The following is a 17625-nucleotide window of genomic DNA, read 5'->3' as shown; positions in this document are numbered from 1 at the left end:
CCAAAGCGAGAGGCTCTGAGCGACAATTTCCAAACACCCACGTGTTCAGAGACTCCAAACGTTAGCGGTGCACCAAAAAAGCGGCGACCAGAAAATTCTTTGATGGACTTATTCGATTAAATTAACTTAATTAGAACTTGAAACTTTACTTTCATATAAAAAACTGTTTCAATTTTGAGATGTTAATTTGTGCGTGTTTGAGTTATACATTTTACTTCGTTTCTATTTCTTGAATTTGTAATACAACTTCTTTTTTGTCCGTTTTGTGTTTCTATTCAAAACTTAGACAAAAATATAATTCAAGTGAGTGATCATGTTCGGACTTGTTCAGGGAAGATTTTTACTGTCCCCTATGACGCAATCACAGATATGATTTTCCAAGCAGGCATTCATGTACTGCAATCACTATGAGCTGTTTAGTTTTTGTGGTAATAATCCACAATTAGACTTTCGAATCAATAAAAATTCTAAACATCTGCTTGTTAAGCCTAAAGTTATATGGAATTAACACAATTTCTGTTTTGCAAAATGTGTGCGGTTTTTGGCTCAAAAGACCTGTTAACATTATGCCAAAAGAGTAGCAGCATATGAACTCTGAAACCAATTCATAAATTGGAAAAAATGTCAAAAATTGTAATCCGTCAGAGATAAAATTCGAAAAATTGCACTTGAAAACCCAAATGATGTCATTAGGTTCTGTTAAAAAAAGTTTTTACGTCCTCTAGCAGCACCGCCTAGCTTTGCGCTCTCGTTCAACAGGGTAAAAAAAGCAGGTTTGTGAAAAAAATTTTGAAAAAATTGAGAAAAAAATTTTTTTTTGATAGATGACCTCTGACATTTGACCCCAAAAATGAGGGCTTCAAAAAACACTTGGGATGAAACTGATGGTGCAGGGGTTCTCAGCACACTGTGTCCTGCAAAACATCTCATCACGCTCGTCAAATTTAACTTAACCGTTACGGAGATAATTAGCGCCTAATTAACGGCTAATTAGTGACTAATTAACATAATTGCTAATTAATGAAAAAAAAAAATTGGAATTTTTTTTATACCAATGTCTTTGTGGGAACATGCTGGATGTTTTTGGTCATAAGCATCATGGCCGAAAAATGGCTCCTTCACCGATTTCCAAAACATCTGGTCATCAATGTCACATTAACATCTGGCATTAATTAGCATATGAAGTACCCTAAGGAAAGATGTTAGATCGCGTTTCTTTGCATTTTTGCACATTGTGGACCCACGGCATCAATTTCTCTCATAACACCTGTCATCGAAAAAGGCTTCAGAAAAAAGACACATGTTTCTGTCATGTAATTGTCATTTAATGACATTGATTTATGATGATTGACAGAAAAAATAACTTTTTTTCGGTTCGTTTTAGAGCAATTTTTTTAGTGTGGTCCTATGTTTTTCGTCCCGGGGAGCAATTTTGCTCATCACACTTGACAGCGTAGGACAACTCTAACCACCCGTTTTTTAAGAGGTCTAAAATGGTAATTTTTTGAAAAACTCAAAAGAAAATAACATGCTTCTCCGCTTTTTGAAATGCGCTTTTTAGGTGATTCACAAAAACAACACTCGATATGACCCCTCTGAGGGTCTACTAGCACATAGTTTTGAAATCGGAAAGTGTTTTATATCTTTTTTGCGTTTATTTTCAATAAAAATTCGAACCGAAAATTTCCCGCCAGTTTCAACCAATAAACTTTGACGAATTCAAATGTTTGAAATTGGCGCGCACCAAACTACGTTGTTATACAGAATGCCTTCATGTAACACCCTTCGTAGCGAATGCAATTACCACAAAGTGCAATACTAGTTTTCCGAATCATTCAATTCTTTCCTAAATTCAATTCAAGTTGTTATATTCAAGTCAAGTTGTTATATTCTATCGTCATGACTTTTGCTTCTCGGTATTGCGACTCTGTGCTTAGCACTAGAGGAAATCGTTCTCGCCATGAAACAAAATTTCATCCAGATGAAATGAAATTACCAACTTATCACTGTTCTTTGTGTGAGTTTACATCTCGAAAAATGTCAGAAGAACTGGAGGAACACATGCAAACTCAACATTCAAGGTTCACAAACTGTTGTCGGGCTTGCCACCTCGGATTCAACAGTTCGCACCTCTATGCCCAACATGCAAGGTCAGTTCATTCAATTCCAGTCTTTGGTGCTGAGTTTCAACCTACTCAACCCTCCGATCAGTCAGCTTTTAATGGCAGTCTTCAATCCTACTCAATAGAACCCACGGATGACGAAATGGTGCCAGCAAGAGACCTCCAGGCGTTCATGAAGTTCAAACAGGAGCGAATTCAGGAACTGATTGATCAAAAACTATCAGCGGGCCCGCAAAAAGTTGAATTCTCAGCAGAACTGCAACTTTTCAAACAATTTCGTGAGCCTGATGAAGACGACGAGCGTATCACCATCTTCGCTAACTCTCTGATGACTCCTGTGTACGCTGAAGGGCTCTCAAATGACAATTTTGTAGAAATGGTGGAAAAAATGCTCGCTGTGTTGTTTACCTTTGCCTCTTCTGGAAGTGGTTGGATGTTGGAAAGAGTTATTCGCGTCAATATTAGGTTCGCCAAATACAGACCGGCCACTGGATCTTCATTTATTGCCTTACCAACAAAGTTACAAAATTGTAGAGCCCTTCTCAACATAAGGAACCATACAGACAACAACTGTTTCATTTACAGCTTTATCGCAGCTTCCTATCTTAAGTGCAACAATTTTGAGGGAGAAGAAGGACGAAATGACTCTTTAAATCTAACATCACCCGAGTTCTATCAAAACATGCCATCGCTTCAGCCTGCTGGTGAGTTTTCAATGCCCATGGGTTTCAATGACATTGATAAGTTTGAAACACTTAACGACGTAGAGGTTAACGTTTTTGGATTTGAAAACCGAGATTTGTTTCCAATGCGGGTGTCTAAAAGGACAACTTCCGAATTGAGCCTCGATTTGCTTCTTCTTTATGAGAATGATAAACACCATTACGTTCTTATCAAAGATTTGTGCAGGCTGTTCTGTTTCATCAAAAACATCAAATTCAAGTCAACTCTTCACTTATGCCGGAACTGTCTTTACTTGTGTCACAAGGATGTTAATAACTTTAAGGATCATGTTGAAGTTTGCGGTAATAATCCACCAGCTGTTATCCGCATGCCAAAACCAGACAATAATTTATACAAATTCACAAACTGGTCAGCTACTTGGTTTGCTCCCTTAGTCATCTATTTTGATTTCGAGTCGTTTCTCAAACCAGTGGCCTCCTGTGCTCCAAGTGAAGAGAGAGCTTCATCGCGACCAATTGAAGTTCACGAACCATGTGGCTTTGCATTGACTGTTATTGAGCACGGCAACCCCGAGCCCAAATTTACTCATTTGGACAGCTCGGAAAACTGCATGCAAAATTTCGTTCAAATGATTCATAAACTTGCTAAGGATATACACGAACAGAAGCGCAAACACCCTTTCTTCCGTGGTGACCGATCATCACTTCATAAAGATGCGAGCAAACAGTGTTGGATTTGTGAAAACGAATTCTCAGAAACTGACGAAAAAGATCTGGACCACTGCCATTACAGCGGCGGCTTCCTGGGTTGGGCCCACCCACAGTGTAACAGAGCGCGCCGGAATTCCAATTTTATTCCCGTAATTGGACACAACATCCAAAATTATGACCTCCATCATATTTGTCTTAGTCTGCAAAAGTGCGAGCCGACAACAACAATCAACGTCATACCAGCAACAGACGAAAAATACATTGCAATGATGCTGGGAGTGCAAGTTGATAGAGTTGAGAGGGCTGACAAGAAGATCGTACCTGTTTACGAATATCTACGCTTCGTTGATTCTTACAAACTCTTCAACGGATCTCTCGAAAAGCTGGTGAAGTCCTTGCCAGAGTCAGAGTTTGGTATAATGGAGTCTATGTTCGCCCATATTCCTGCACCTGACAGACAACTTCTGAAGCAGAAGGGTTATTACCCTTATTCCTACATGAGCGACCGGTCAAAGTTTGCGGAGAGGGAGCTGCCGGCTCTCAGCAAATGGACGAATTCTTTGGAAAACGGAAAAATATCAATCAATGAGTCCGAATTAGATAAAGCGAAGAAGATGTGGCAGCTGCTAAACTGTGAGACAATGCAGGACTACCACGATTCCTATTTGAAACTGGACGTTGCCCTTCTGGCCTGCTGTTCGGAATACTGTCGCAAAATCAGTTTCCAGACATACAGATTGGACGTGGCGCAATTTTTCACAGCGCCAAATATGGCAAAAGATGCAGCTTTACGGATAACAAAAGCACGCGTAGAACTTTTGACAGAACCCGAGCACCTGCACATGATTGAACAGTCAGTAAGAGGCGGAATTACTTCCGTATTCGAAACGAGGTACTTCAAAGCCAACAATAAGTTCTTACCGGGCTTCAACCCAGAAGAGGCTTCCACATTCGGGTTGTGCCTCGACGCTAATAATTTGTATGGGGGTGTCATGCAGAAAGAGCTGCTTCCGATCAGAAGTTTTAGATTTGCCAATGAAGTTTCCATTAGCCAGATCTTGAATATGCCTCAGGATTCTGCCATCGGCTACTTTGCTGAAGTGGATCTGGAGTGTCCTACAGACGTTCACGACAACCAAAGGGATTATCCGCTAGCGCTTGTAAAGGAAATTGTACAAGACGTGTGGCTAAGCGATTTCCAAATCAACCTAAAAGAGCAGTACAATATTCCTGAAGCTAAGGTCCCTAAACTACTGCAAACACTGTTTGACAAGAAGAACTACGTAGTCCATTATAAATTACTCCAATTATATGTGCAACTTGGATTACGTATAACGAAACTTCACCGCGTGCTGCAATTCAATCAGGAACGATGGCTCGAACCGTATATTACCTTGAATAGCAATATGCGGAAAAACGCAACTAATAAATTCCAACAGAATTATTATAAACTCATGAATAATTCTGTATATGGCAAAACAATTGAGTCGAAAAGGCGACAGTCGAGGGTGGAAATTACACGAAATGCGGAGAGAGCAGAAAAACTTGTTTCGAAATTCGAATTTGAGAGATTCAAAATATTTGGGGAAAACATGGCCGCTATGTGCAGCAAGCCGAAAATTATAACATGGAATACGCCGACTATTGTGGATGCAACTGTGCTCGACTTGTCTAAGTACTATATGTACCGCTTTCATTATCAAGTTATGCGACAAAACTTTCAATGTCGTCTATTGTACTCGGATACAGACAGCCTCTTATATAGAATTGAGTCAAAAGATCTGTATGAGGATTTAGCCAACCAATCTGCGGAAGTAAAAAACTAATTCGATTTTTCATGCTATCCAGAAGACCACCCACTTCACGACAACAACAATAAGTCTGAAGTCCTTAAATTCAAGGACGAATTCAGTGGAGACTATATATCCGAGTTTGTGTGCCTCAAACCCAAGATGTATTCAATCACATCAAAAAGTTAGTCCATACAATGAATAATTTCTAACCCATTCCCTCAGTAATTTGAATGCAAGTTAAGTGCGTTGGAGGAAACTACATAACAAAACTTAATAGTTTATTGTAAAACATGTTTACCTTGTTTAGGTTGTCGCAAGTTGTCTGCTAAAGGTGTGACCAGGGCAGCCCAAAAACTTCTCACCCACGAATTATATAAAGAAACTCTCCAAACATCGAAACCAGTTAGAGTGGTAAATACAAGAATAACATCCGAAAATCATGTACTGAAAACGGTGACAGCTAATAAAATATCTCTATCCGCATTTGATAATAAGAGATATATCTGCGGAGATGGGTTGCGAACGCTCCCATATGGACACTTTTCTGTGTTGGGGGATAATCAAAGCGAAACGTCTAGTTCGCTCGGATAGTTTGATCCTGACCAAAGTCAAATAAGTTGGGATTACAGTACAGAGAATAGTGACAATTCAAGTGAAATTTTTTGTGACACTGAAGTGGATTGGGACTTTCCAACATATCTACCACCCCCGGAGAAAAGAATGAGAAAACACTGTAGCGATAACTTGAACCTACTTCTGGACAATGCCAGCCACTATTCGCCGCCCGATCCTGGTTTCATTAATGCGGGAGGAATAAGAGATGAGGACATTTCTGATGACCAAATTGTTGACTTTGATAGAAGCAGCTCAGAGGAGGAACAAAGTTTTTGTTCATTCATTGATTTAGAAGCTACAGAAAGTAGCGGCGAACAGTGAAAGGGACAGTGTACAAACTCAATTTCATAGTATGTTGAATTCAAAATAGTGTTGAGAAATACTTTGTGCGAGATTTGTTCAGATTTTGTTTGGAGTGTTGCTTTAATTTGAACGCCCCTGATTCAATTTTTATTTTCAGTTCAATTTGTACGAAAGTTTCTTTAGCCTAAGTTCAATAAGCGGACGGTCAAGTTAGGGGAAAAAGAAAGTCAGACGGCGAGACAATTACCGCCACATTATCCGCATAAGAACGTATCCGCATGCAATTATATAACGTATTATCCGCGTGCAATTATATACCATATTATCCGCATGCAATTATATACCATATTATACCCATGCAATTATATACCATACTATCCCCATGCAAATCTATACCCTATTATCCCCATGCAAATCTATACCCTATTATCCCCATGGCATGATAACCCCCCCTTTCCCAGTGCTCCCTATATTTACTACTGATATTTGTAAGTAATCATAAATCATCGTTTTAAGTTTTCATGGGAGAAAAGCATACGAGAAGGCTTAAAACTGTAAATCACATTGGCAGCAGCTTTTGTACGAATATTAAGAAATCATATATGACTTAGTATGACTACTAGGAACTTTGTATGATGAGCAACCCGGGAACGGGGTCTATCAATGGTTGCATCGTCTCGCCTCATTTTGGTTCCTACTAGACACCCATTTGGTTAGAATTAATTGCTCGTCAGAATTTATTAATAAGCATATTATTTAATATCGGAGTTCTCTAAAACATCTATCTGTATGAAACTCCACTAATCGCAATTCTTATCTGCAAATTGTCACAATTTTTGGCAGAACAAAGATAAGAGAACTAAATTGGAAAGATTCCCAGGCTGAGGTCCAGACCGAAATCGTCTCTGATCAGACCGTCCCAGACCGAAGTGACCTCTGATCAGACTAGGGTTCAATACAAATGTCAAGACGCTGATATCTGCTCAAACATTGTCTTGATTTATTGAAGTCTGTAGTAGTACAGAAAATGCAAATTTGGAGAAATGTGTATCTTTAGAAATTACGAATCATGAAAAATCAAGATTGTGAACTGAAAGAAAGGAGCCGTGGTTGAATGTAGTGTCTTACTACTCAATTATAATAATGAGGGTGCTGAAAGCGTTCCCGGGTCGGTTTCCTTATGAAAAAAATTCCAATATTTTGTTTTCATAAACCAGCGTCTACAAACGACTGCACCTTTTTGAATTTATAATGGTTTGCATAGCGTTATAAGAGATTAGACCAACCGTTGTAATTTCTGATAGCTCATCGACCAATAAAAAACCCGATATCAATAATATCTCATTAAACAAATAAAACGCCGCAACAAAACGGTAATAGAAGTCTAAGAATAAAATCATAATTTCTTCAATAAGAATGAGTATTCGTTGAATTTGAATGAGTTAACAAGAAATGTCGTAAAGAAACCTTTTTCCTCGATTGGTGGATAAACTTTTGAAAAAAAATTGTTATAATGGCAATGAATTTATGCAAAAAGCATTACAGATAATCCGGCATCATAATCCATTGTAACTTAAATTTCCTCACTGAACTGAACAACGGTTTGGCCTATTCCATTTTAATAAAATTGGCATAAAACAACTCGACTTAGTTGATACTTTTGAATTCATTATTGTCAGTCCATTAATAGCCAACGTCAGTTTCTCAATGACTATTATTCAGACGTTTTTTTCCAATCCAAAAATTGGGTCGTATTTGTGCTATGCTGTATTGTTGTAAAATGTTACCATATATTGTTCGATGAAATTGGATTTTATAAGGGAAACAGCAGGTAAAACCCAGTGCAAGTTAAGCTCCATTTAAATCGCCAGCTTGGCTTCAGTGGTCCTTAAAGTGCTCAGGGTAATAAAGTTGATTGGAGGGCCTTAATTAAAGCTGAAAAAGCTACTGATTGAAGTTTCTGATCTCAAAACGATGCATTTTTTGCAGATCCAATTCTGAGTTAATACTATAAGAGTTTTCAATTAATGTCGGTCAACGATTGCAGGGGTCTTGTCAAACAAAGCAAGACTTCCTTCTTAAAACTGTTTTTCGGTGTATGTGTATTGGTAATCGAAACTTAAACACGAGAATTTTTATTGAATTCTGCTTTTTTGCCCTTCTGATTTTAAGAGAACAATGATGCATGTATGCGTGTCGGCTACTGGTTTCTTTCTGGCGAGATAAAATCGGTTTTGAAGGCAAAAACTTTAAGAATTTAGTTTTTCGTATTTTGGTAAATTTTTTCAGGTTTTTGATTGCTCTGAAATGAAGATTGTAACAATTATATTAGACCAGCGATTTCTTTTGCAATTTTCTGCTTAACCCGTTTTCTTCTGACTGTTTTGGCTTTTCGTCCACAAAAACAGCACAAACAGGTAACGACCAGAGGACAGTTAGTAGTCTTAGAGCCATTCGGCTTTTTGACTTTATGTATGCGATCCACCGAAACTGTTTACAAGACAAAAATTCACGGTGTGAAGGGCGACTCATAGAGTTCCCCAAGCTTCATCCCCCTCACATCGACCCTATATCACCCACTCACTTCACTCTCAATCCCCAACCCGAAACATCATTGTGACCGTAACGCAGCGCTCTTGACCTTTGCCCGTGCCCCCATCAATTAAAGCTAGCTTCCCTAAAGCGCTCGTCAGTCGTTGGAGAACGTTGATTGGTTATGTTTAATTTTCAGTAAAGTATCCGGGAAGTATCCGCGAATTCAGTTCCATTGAAATCACTAGCTTGGATTCAGTGGTCCTTAAAGTGCTTAGTGTGCTACAGTTGATTGAAGGGCATTAATTAAAGCTAAAAACGGGACTCGTTGAAGTTTAAAATTTCAAAACGACGTATTTTCTTGCAAAAGATGCATTTCTGAGTTATTACTACAAGAGTTTTCTATTAACGATGATCAATAATTGTAGGGGGTGTTGTCAAACAAAGCAAAACTTCCTTCTTATTAATGGTTTTCGGTGTATATTTATTCGCAATCGAAACTTAAACACAAAATTTTTTTTTTAATTTCTGCTTTATTTGCCCTTCTGATTTTAAGAGAGCAATGATGCATGTATTTTGCCTGCGCGTGGGTTACTGGTTTCTTTCTGGCAACAAAAAATTGTATTTGAAGTCAAAGGATATAAGCGTTTTTTGTTTTAGTATTTCGACTAATTTCTTCAGTTCATTTATTGCTCTGAAATGAAGTTTATAGTAATTATATTAGTCCAGCAGTTTTTTGTGCAATTTTCTGCTTAACCTGTTTTGTTTTTCGTCCTCAAATACAAGTTAAACAGGTAACGCCCAGGGGAAAGAGAGTGCTCTTAGAGCCATTTGGTTTATTGGTTCCATGTATGCCGTCCACCGAAACTGTTTTTAAGACATAAATTCACGGTGTGGAGGGCAGTTCATGGAGTTCCCCAGACTTCATCCGCCTCACATCAGCCCCCACTCACTTCACTCTCAATCCCCAACCGGACACATCATTGTGCCCATAACGCAGCGCGCTTGACTTTTGCCCGTTATTAAAGCTAGCTTCCCTAAACCGCTCGTCAGTTGTTTGGAACATTGTTTGGTTGTGTCTACTTTTCAGTAATATATCAGGGAAGATTTCAGTGACTTTGATTTTTATAAGGGGATGAGCAGGTAAAACCCCGTGCAAATTAAGCTCCATTGAAATCAATAGCTGGGCTTCAGTGGTGCTTAAAGTGCTCAGCGTGCTAAAATTGATTGGAGGGCGGTAATTAAAGCCGAAAAGGGGACTGATTGAAGTTTTTAATCTCAGAACGGTGCAGTTTTCTTGGTCCGTTTCTATGTTAATAGTATATGAGTTTTCATTTAATGTTGGTCAACAATTGTAGGGGTGTTGTCAAACAAAGCAAGATTTCCTTTTTATAACTGGTTATTGTTGTATATGTATTGGTAATCGAAACTTAAACACGAAAAGTTTAATTGATTTCTACTTCATTTGCGCTCATGATTTTAAGAGATCAATGATGCATGTATATTGCCTGCGCGTGGGGGGCAACTGGTTTCTTTCTGGCAAGATAAAATCGGTTTTGAAGAGTAAAACTTTAAGAGTTTTATAATTAGTATTTTTGGCTAATTTCTTAAGGTTTTCGATTGCTCTGAAATGAAGTTTGTAGCAATTATTATAGTCCAGCGATTTTTTGTGCCGTTTTTTGCTTAATCGAATTTTTTCCGACTGTTTTGGTGCTTGAATTTTGCCCGCGCCCCGGTCAATTAAAGCTAGCTTCCCAAAACCGTTTTTCAGTCGCTGAGAACATTGATTGGTTATGTTTAATTTTCAGTGATATATCAGGGAAGTTTTCATTGAAACTGCTTGTTAGTAGTTTTGTATTCCTTTCCACAAAAATTGGTTTTGAAAAGGTTAGTACAGAAAAAAAACATTTTTTCAAGTGTTTTTGTTTCTGCATGGTTTTGAACGCGGTTGCGGTTATATCGGCTTGCGGTTATATGTAATCATCTTGCGGTTATATAGATATCACTGTCAAGATTTTTATTTTTGAAGATAATAAATAGTTGAGGTCAACTTTTTTTAATTTGAGTTAGAGTCTCCCAGCTGGCCCTAGTTGTCTGCAATGTACTTAAATACTTCATCGGAAGCAGTTGCTAGAATGACCCAGTTTCGAGATGATATGTATCTTTCTGGTACGTTCAAAAATTTATATACCCTCTTTAAAGAGATACATGAATTGTTAATGCTTTGATAGATATTCCTTGTTTTTCAAAGATTAGTTTTTTCTCTCGAAATTTGTTGACATCAAGGAGTAAATTATTTTTTGAGACTGTGCTCTTGCGTTAGATTTTAGTGGCCGAAAATGGTACGTTACTTTTCCGTCACGTTTAGATTGGTTGTTCTTTACAATCTTGCAAGAAAAAATAAATATGAGGGAAAAGTATCTCAGCAAATAAACAATTTTGCCCTGTGTTTTCAACCTTTCTTCTAACTATTTTTGATATCATGTTTCGGCAAGGTTTGTATTATTATCAATGATTTATGTTGGGCTCATTCTTTTTTCGGATCTTTTCCTTTTGTGCCCCCCAGCTTAGTGGGCGCATATTATTTGCAACCCCCAGACGCACGTGCAATATTTTTACATAGTAATTTACTATGTAATGGCACGTGCTCTGTAACTGGGGGGCGCATAACGTATTGGGGGGCATAAACGGAAAAGATCCCTTTTTTCTGTAGAACATTAGTTTTTAATACATGTACAGCAAGCATTCACAAATTAATTGCGGTTTCTTTGCGTTTTTCACCAACAGTACCCTATTCTCCCTCAGTTACAGAGCACGTGTCCTTAAATAGTGAACTATCATGTGAAAATATGGCACGTGCGTCTGGGGGAGTGCAAATAATCTGCGCCAATTAAGCTGAGGGGGCACAGACTGGAAGGATGCTTATTTGCTTTTCCTGTTGTTTTCTTCCTCAGTCATGAAACTAGTTTTTGTCTGTATTACTTGCAATACTCATTAAACTGCTGATCAAGTCAGATCTGTTCTCGATTATTCGATTCTATGTCAGCTTTTGACATGCTATGGTTTTTACATAAGGCTTCCATTCTTCTAAATGGTTTCACATTTAGATCACGTTATTCGATTTACATAGGTCACGACATTCACTGTTGACTTCTGACTTCAATCACTCAATGTTTCGACTGACTGGAATTTAGAAATCGTTCGAACATGTTTATCCAATATAGTTAATATTGTCAAGGTAAAGTGAGTTAAATTAAATAAGGGATAAACTAATGAGAGCCTGCCTAGTACGTCATAGTGCATTACGTTCGTTAGAGCGATTGCTAGCTGACTTTTGTATTACGTTTAATAGCATTCAGTTTAGAAGAAGACGAAATAAGAACTTTGAATAATATAACTGAAAACAAAAAATCAAAACGTCATTGACAATTTGTATCTTTTCTCTTGTGATGTTCTGTTGAGTGGCAATTAAGGGTTGCTATTTCACGGCATAGTTTGCTGGCCATATTTTATCTGTTAACACTTGCAGGACAATTTTTGCGATGCTTAAATTGAATCAACATAAACAACGATTTGAGCTTTACGTTGCGTGAAAAAACTAAAATAAGTGATCTGTTGATGAAATCCGATATACAGCAGGGAAGTTTTTAATCAGCCAAATGAGAATTTCCAAAACCTAAAAGTATATTTTTCTATCAAATAGTGATGGAAAATTTATTTGTATGAAAAAATAGGTCTTTCCCATTTTACCCCCCCCCCCAGCTGAGTTGTCACATAACCTATAGCCCCCCCATCATGGTATTTATACCACAATGGGAGGCTATAATTTCATGGGGGCTATAACTATAATGGGAAAGACCCCAAAAAATTTTATTTTCCTTTCAAATAATATTTTCATCAATTGTATTTGCTCAGAAATTTGTTACTTTTATTGAACGCAAATGGAGCTTGCTCTCAAAAAGCATCTAAAATGGGAATAAACTTCCACTCAATATTAAATAATTCTGCGCTAACAATGCTAACAGTGGATCCACCTCATCAACTGAACTAATTCCTTACAAAATCAGGCACAAGGAGGCTCGGCAATATGTGTACGCACATAATGTTCCGACCCCGCTTATCCACATTCTTGACGTAATTGGCTACCAAATGATGAAGAGATAGAAAACTTTCGCAATTATACTTATCGTTCAGTAAACTACTAATGGAATAAAATAATGCCACGTTAGAGGGCCGAAAAAACTTGTTGTTAATAGGACTACTGGAAAAAACAATAATAACCAGATACCAAACTTTAATTATGACCAAGACTCCATGTCTATATTTAAAATTATCATAGCAAAATCAAATTTGCATCAGATAAAACTTAAACAACATAAATTAAACTATACCTCATTAGAAAAGATCTTAGACCTGTCTTCAGTCGACTGGGCAACAGGTCGACAAAAAAGAGCAAATTTTGCGGAGTTCAAAAATACGTTTCTATTTTTGAAAGCTACTAATTTCAGTCATTATTATTGTTCGATTTTAACTGAAATCAATCAAATGTTCAATTATATCTCCATAGGAAGCAATTGAGACCTGTCGTTAACCAGCGTACGTCATAGGACTGCAAGAAGAAGGACAAGTACCAGCAAAATTAAAAGGTTCAATTCAAATTTGCGCGAAAATGGCAGTGAAGCCGTTAAAACAACAAATTTGTCCCTAAGAGCGTCAGAAAGGTTCAATTGCGCAATATTTGAGAGCCAATGACACCTACCATCAATGTTAAAAATTAAAAAGAAAATCCTTTATAATATACAAATATATAAAAATCTCAAACTTTTTATGAAATCTCGTAGTAACAGTAGAAACAAAGCCCAGAAACATATGGTTGAAATTTAAAAGAAACCGATACAAAGACTTAATTACAGCTCACTGGAAAGGTGATGTGAACTGTCTTTAGAGAGACTAAGCTACAAATTGACTGAAAAAAAAAGACGGAGCTCAAAAATCCGAACATGTTTTCGAAAACAAAGGTTTTCAGTATTCATAACAGACATAAGATCTCCACAAAAAAAGATGGATTAAGCTGCAGGCCTCAGGAAGCGGATTGGGCCTGTTATTATTCAGACTGAGTCACGTTACTACAAAATAGCAACAAATACAGGCAGAAGCCAAAATTTCACAAACAATTTTTTGAAACCACAGTGTTAAAGGCACTATATTTATAAGATGTTATCTGTAAGAACTTTAAATCATCACTTGTTTTTCATTTGGACATCAACGGGTCTTCCTTATGAATGGAATATTGAGAGACGACAACCAAAAAACCCAAAAATTAATCAGTAAAGAATTCTCAACAATTTTTTTATGAAATTCAATAGTCAAAGCCATCAGTCAGAACATAGAATTAACAGAGACATAAAGTTGGAATAAAAGAAACTTTTTGAAACTGCTTATTAGTGAGATTGAGATACATGGTGACAAAAATGAGCGCCAAAGAGAGACAGCTGAAAACTTTTTTAAAAATTTAAATTGAAAGTCATTAAAACAAAAGCTATAAACTAAAATATTTAAATAAGTTCAGTTATACGTCCTGGGGAAGCAATTGAGGCATATCATCATCAGGTATGTGTCGCACAAAAACAACAAAAAAAACAAACACAGGCCAAAAATTTAAAAGATTCACCTTTTTTGCTACAGAATTGTGTCTTAGCCCAAAAGCATAAGATATTCAATAAAAACAATAAACATCTTCAGATATGCCTTTGCCTTTTTCAAGTCTGTCTATTTTTCAAATATGCTTTTGCTTCAATTGCACTTGTTGATAAGGTGGTAATTCGACAAGGAAACAAATTGATTCTATAAAACCGAGAAAAAAAATGAAAGCTCGTAGTATCAAAACCAAGAAACAATTAGTTAAAAATAAAACCGTTACAGACATTAAACTATAACTGACAGGAAATGAGTTTCTGCCTTTTTTTTAGATACTGCGTCAGGGTTTGAGCGAAATAAGAGAGAATAGTGGTAAAGTTCAAAAATTCCCCGACATTTTCTTAAAACAGATATAATCAAAGTCATTAGAGACATTAGATAACAACTGAAAATCTTATCTAGGTTAACGTACACCTTCTAAAAAGCCAATTAGATCGTTGATTGGGGAGAAGTCATCGGACTACAAAGTATTACCAATAAAAGCAAAACATAAGAAATCCAAAAAGTTTTATGAAAGCAATGGGTCAGAGCCATAAAAACAATGAGCTTAACTCTGATATAACTCAATAATATATGTTTGTTGGGTCTCATTTTTTCTAGATAACACCTATCAATAATTGAGCCCTTATTTGAAATTCTCGTCAGTAATTTCCATAAAATCTCTAAATGCAGAAATATTTTGAAAAAAAAGCCGCCCCCTAATTAAAATCAAAAAAATGTTTTACCGTAAGATCAACCCTGATATTGCGACGAGTCTGTGAAAACACACAATTGTTCAAATGGTTGCGAAATAGATCAGTTTTAAACAAAATTTTTCTGTATAACAAATATAAGTAATGCATTTTTTATAATTATCGTTTAAGAGAAAGACTGGCAAAATTATAACTCCAGAAAACTCTTAAAGCCAGTGGGAGTACAACTAGCTCTCTATGGGAGCTGACCAAGAATATGGCCGCAGTTTTAAGTTGTCTTTTTCCGGCAATTTTAAAGAAAGTGGGCTTAAAAATGGACCCATTTTTGACGAAAATAATCTGCATTTTTAGAAATTTAGCATAAATTCTAGCCGAAAAACTCGACTCGAAAAATTCAGCAACCCTCCTTTATCTTTAAAGATAAAATCAATCCTACTAGCGTTAACTATTTTAACATATTTTAGCAAAATCAACGAAAATTTTGTCAAAAATACAGAAAATGTGAATAAAAACAACGGAATATCGTCTCCTATTCACACAAATTTAAACCTCGATGACTCCCAGTAAAAAGTGAAAATCAAAAAAAAAATTAATTGCATATTCTACACTGAACGGGCTTTCTAATGATACCACTCACAATTCTCTACGATGATTATATCGATCAGCCAAAATTGACTGAACAAAAAACCCATTTGAGTATATAGCGCCTTCCCCCCACTAAAGTGGGTCGGAAAAATTATCAATTAAACTCACATCAATTTCAGTTGGTAAATTTTAAACCTATAAAGACATGGACTCTTAGCCTGATCAACAAATACAATTACAAATGGTCATATACCTGGTGAACGAAAGCATTCCCCCCCCTACTCTGGATCCACTGATAATCCTTCTATACTCTAAACGTGGTTGTCCGGTCTTTAATTGGTCGGAAGTATTCAATACGTTTCTATTAGACGAATGTTCTCTTACCCTTTTAGATATTTGCCCAAGTACGCGATGTGGTCGTCTCGGTCCTAAGCAAATGCGTCTAACTGGGTGATGATAATGAACTAATTCTTATTCTCCACAAAGTTCGCTTATCGGGTACCACACTGTAACTATACTCCTAATGGTCTGTATGCTTCCAGATAGTCGAAAGTTCAGATAGCCAGCAATAATAGAAGTTCAACGAACGAATGTAATTGGTCTGATCTTTTATTCTGTTTTTATTAGTTTTTATTAGTTAGGTGTGATTTTAAAAGTCAAAACACGAACGTAAATACGAAAAAACTGAATCTAACAAGTTTTAAACGGGAGATTTATTTTCTTTTCTTCCACATTTATTTTCTTTTACATCCTTTTCTTACAAGCTTTATCGGTCCCCTGGACTTGACGTGAATCTGCCGAGACGGGACGAAATTTTAGGACCGATTAGTTTAAGCTAATTCGGGTATGTTTCCTGAAACGGCTAGATTTTCCGGAAATCTGAACGTTTGGTTATCTCTCATACAACCTTCTGATCATCCTTACACTAACACTTGATAGATGTGTTGATACCGAGTGATTTTCTGTTGCATGCAATTATTGGAGCTTTTCATTTTGCGCCCCTCACCAGCCGCACGTGCCATATTTTTACATGATCATTTACTGTATAATGGAGGGCTCTATAACCGAGGTGCATAACAACTGAAGGGGGGGGGGGGGTCAAAGGGAAAAGCTCCCGAATATTTGTAATCAATTTCGTACATTTACATTTAGTACATACGGGTAATAAATGCTAATATTTCAATATATTTTAATAATTTATAGTTAACATGGAAGTTTTACGCAAGACTAAGTTTATCAGCTGAATGAGATGTGATTGTGCTATAATTTTATTTTTCATGTGATATAGTTTATTTTTCATTTCTTATAGTTTGATTCAATGGCTGAGGTCTATCATTGACTTTTTTGGGTTTTATCACTACGAAAATAGTATTATTTGTAGCAATTACTTGGGTCCAGTGGCTTTTATTAAATTTACTGCTTGATCGCGTTTCTGCACCGCCAATTCGAAAAAAAAATCGTTATGAGAAATGGGATACACTGGTAAAATCCCAGAGAATAAAGTTCCTATGCAGTCTTCTGAAAGCTTTACTAGTCGCAAAGTGTACGGTTTAAGGAAGCTGCAAATGGTGCACACCTTAATGGCTTTTGAGGGTTTTACTGCTAGTAATAACTTGAACACGTGAAAACTGTTTTCCCTTTTGCATCTATAGTCTGTCCAATAAAGTTGAGATAAGCGAACGTTTCAAACGCCACAGGCTAGAGTTCAAAGTTCAAAGTTCAATTTTTAAAACAAGTAGAAAAATTTGATGAGTGAAAGCTTAATGGACAAAACGTTGACATTCAAATGACCACACTGATGCTCAATTGCATGTTTTCGTAGTTTTCGAACGTTCGATTATTTCAACTTTATGGGACAGACTATAACAGAATAGTTTATAACAGAAAAACA

General features: G+C 36.8%; 1 protein-coding gene across 1 annotated transcript in view; it reads left to right on the top strand.

Moving 5' to 3' along the window:
* LOC142340353 (UMP-CMP kinase-like) overlaps window positions 1-16267 on the top strand; it is a 90215-nt gene extending 73948 nt beyond the window's left edge. Inside the window, exon 5 of the mRNA XM_075390927.1 lies at window positions 16127-16267. Coding sequence (XP_075247042.1) covers window positions 16127-16180 — 54 coding nt within the window. The 3' untranslated portion in view covers window positions 16181-16267. The remainder of the gene's footprint in view (window positions 1-16126) is intronic.
* Window positions 16268-17625: the final 1358 nt, after the last annotated feature.

Source organism: Convolutriloba macropyga, chromosome 5 (assembly GCF_964194025.1).
Source record: "Convolutriloba macropyga chromosome 5, txConMacr16.3, whole genome shotgun sequence".
NCBI lineage: Eukaryota > Metazoa > Xenacoelomorpha > Acoela > Convolutidae > Convolutriloba > Convolutriloba macropyga.
Note: the sequence above shows the minus strand (reverse complement) of the source record. Positions and strands in the feature narration are given on the sequence as shown.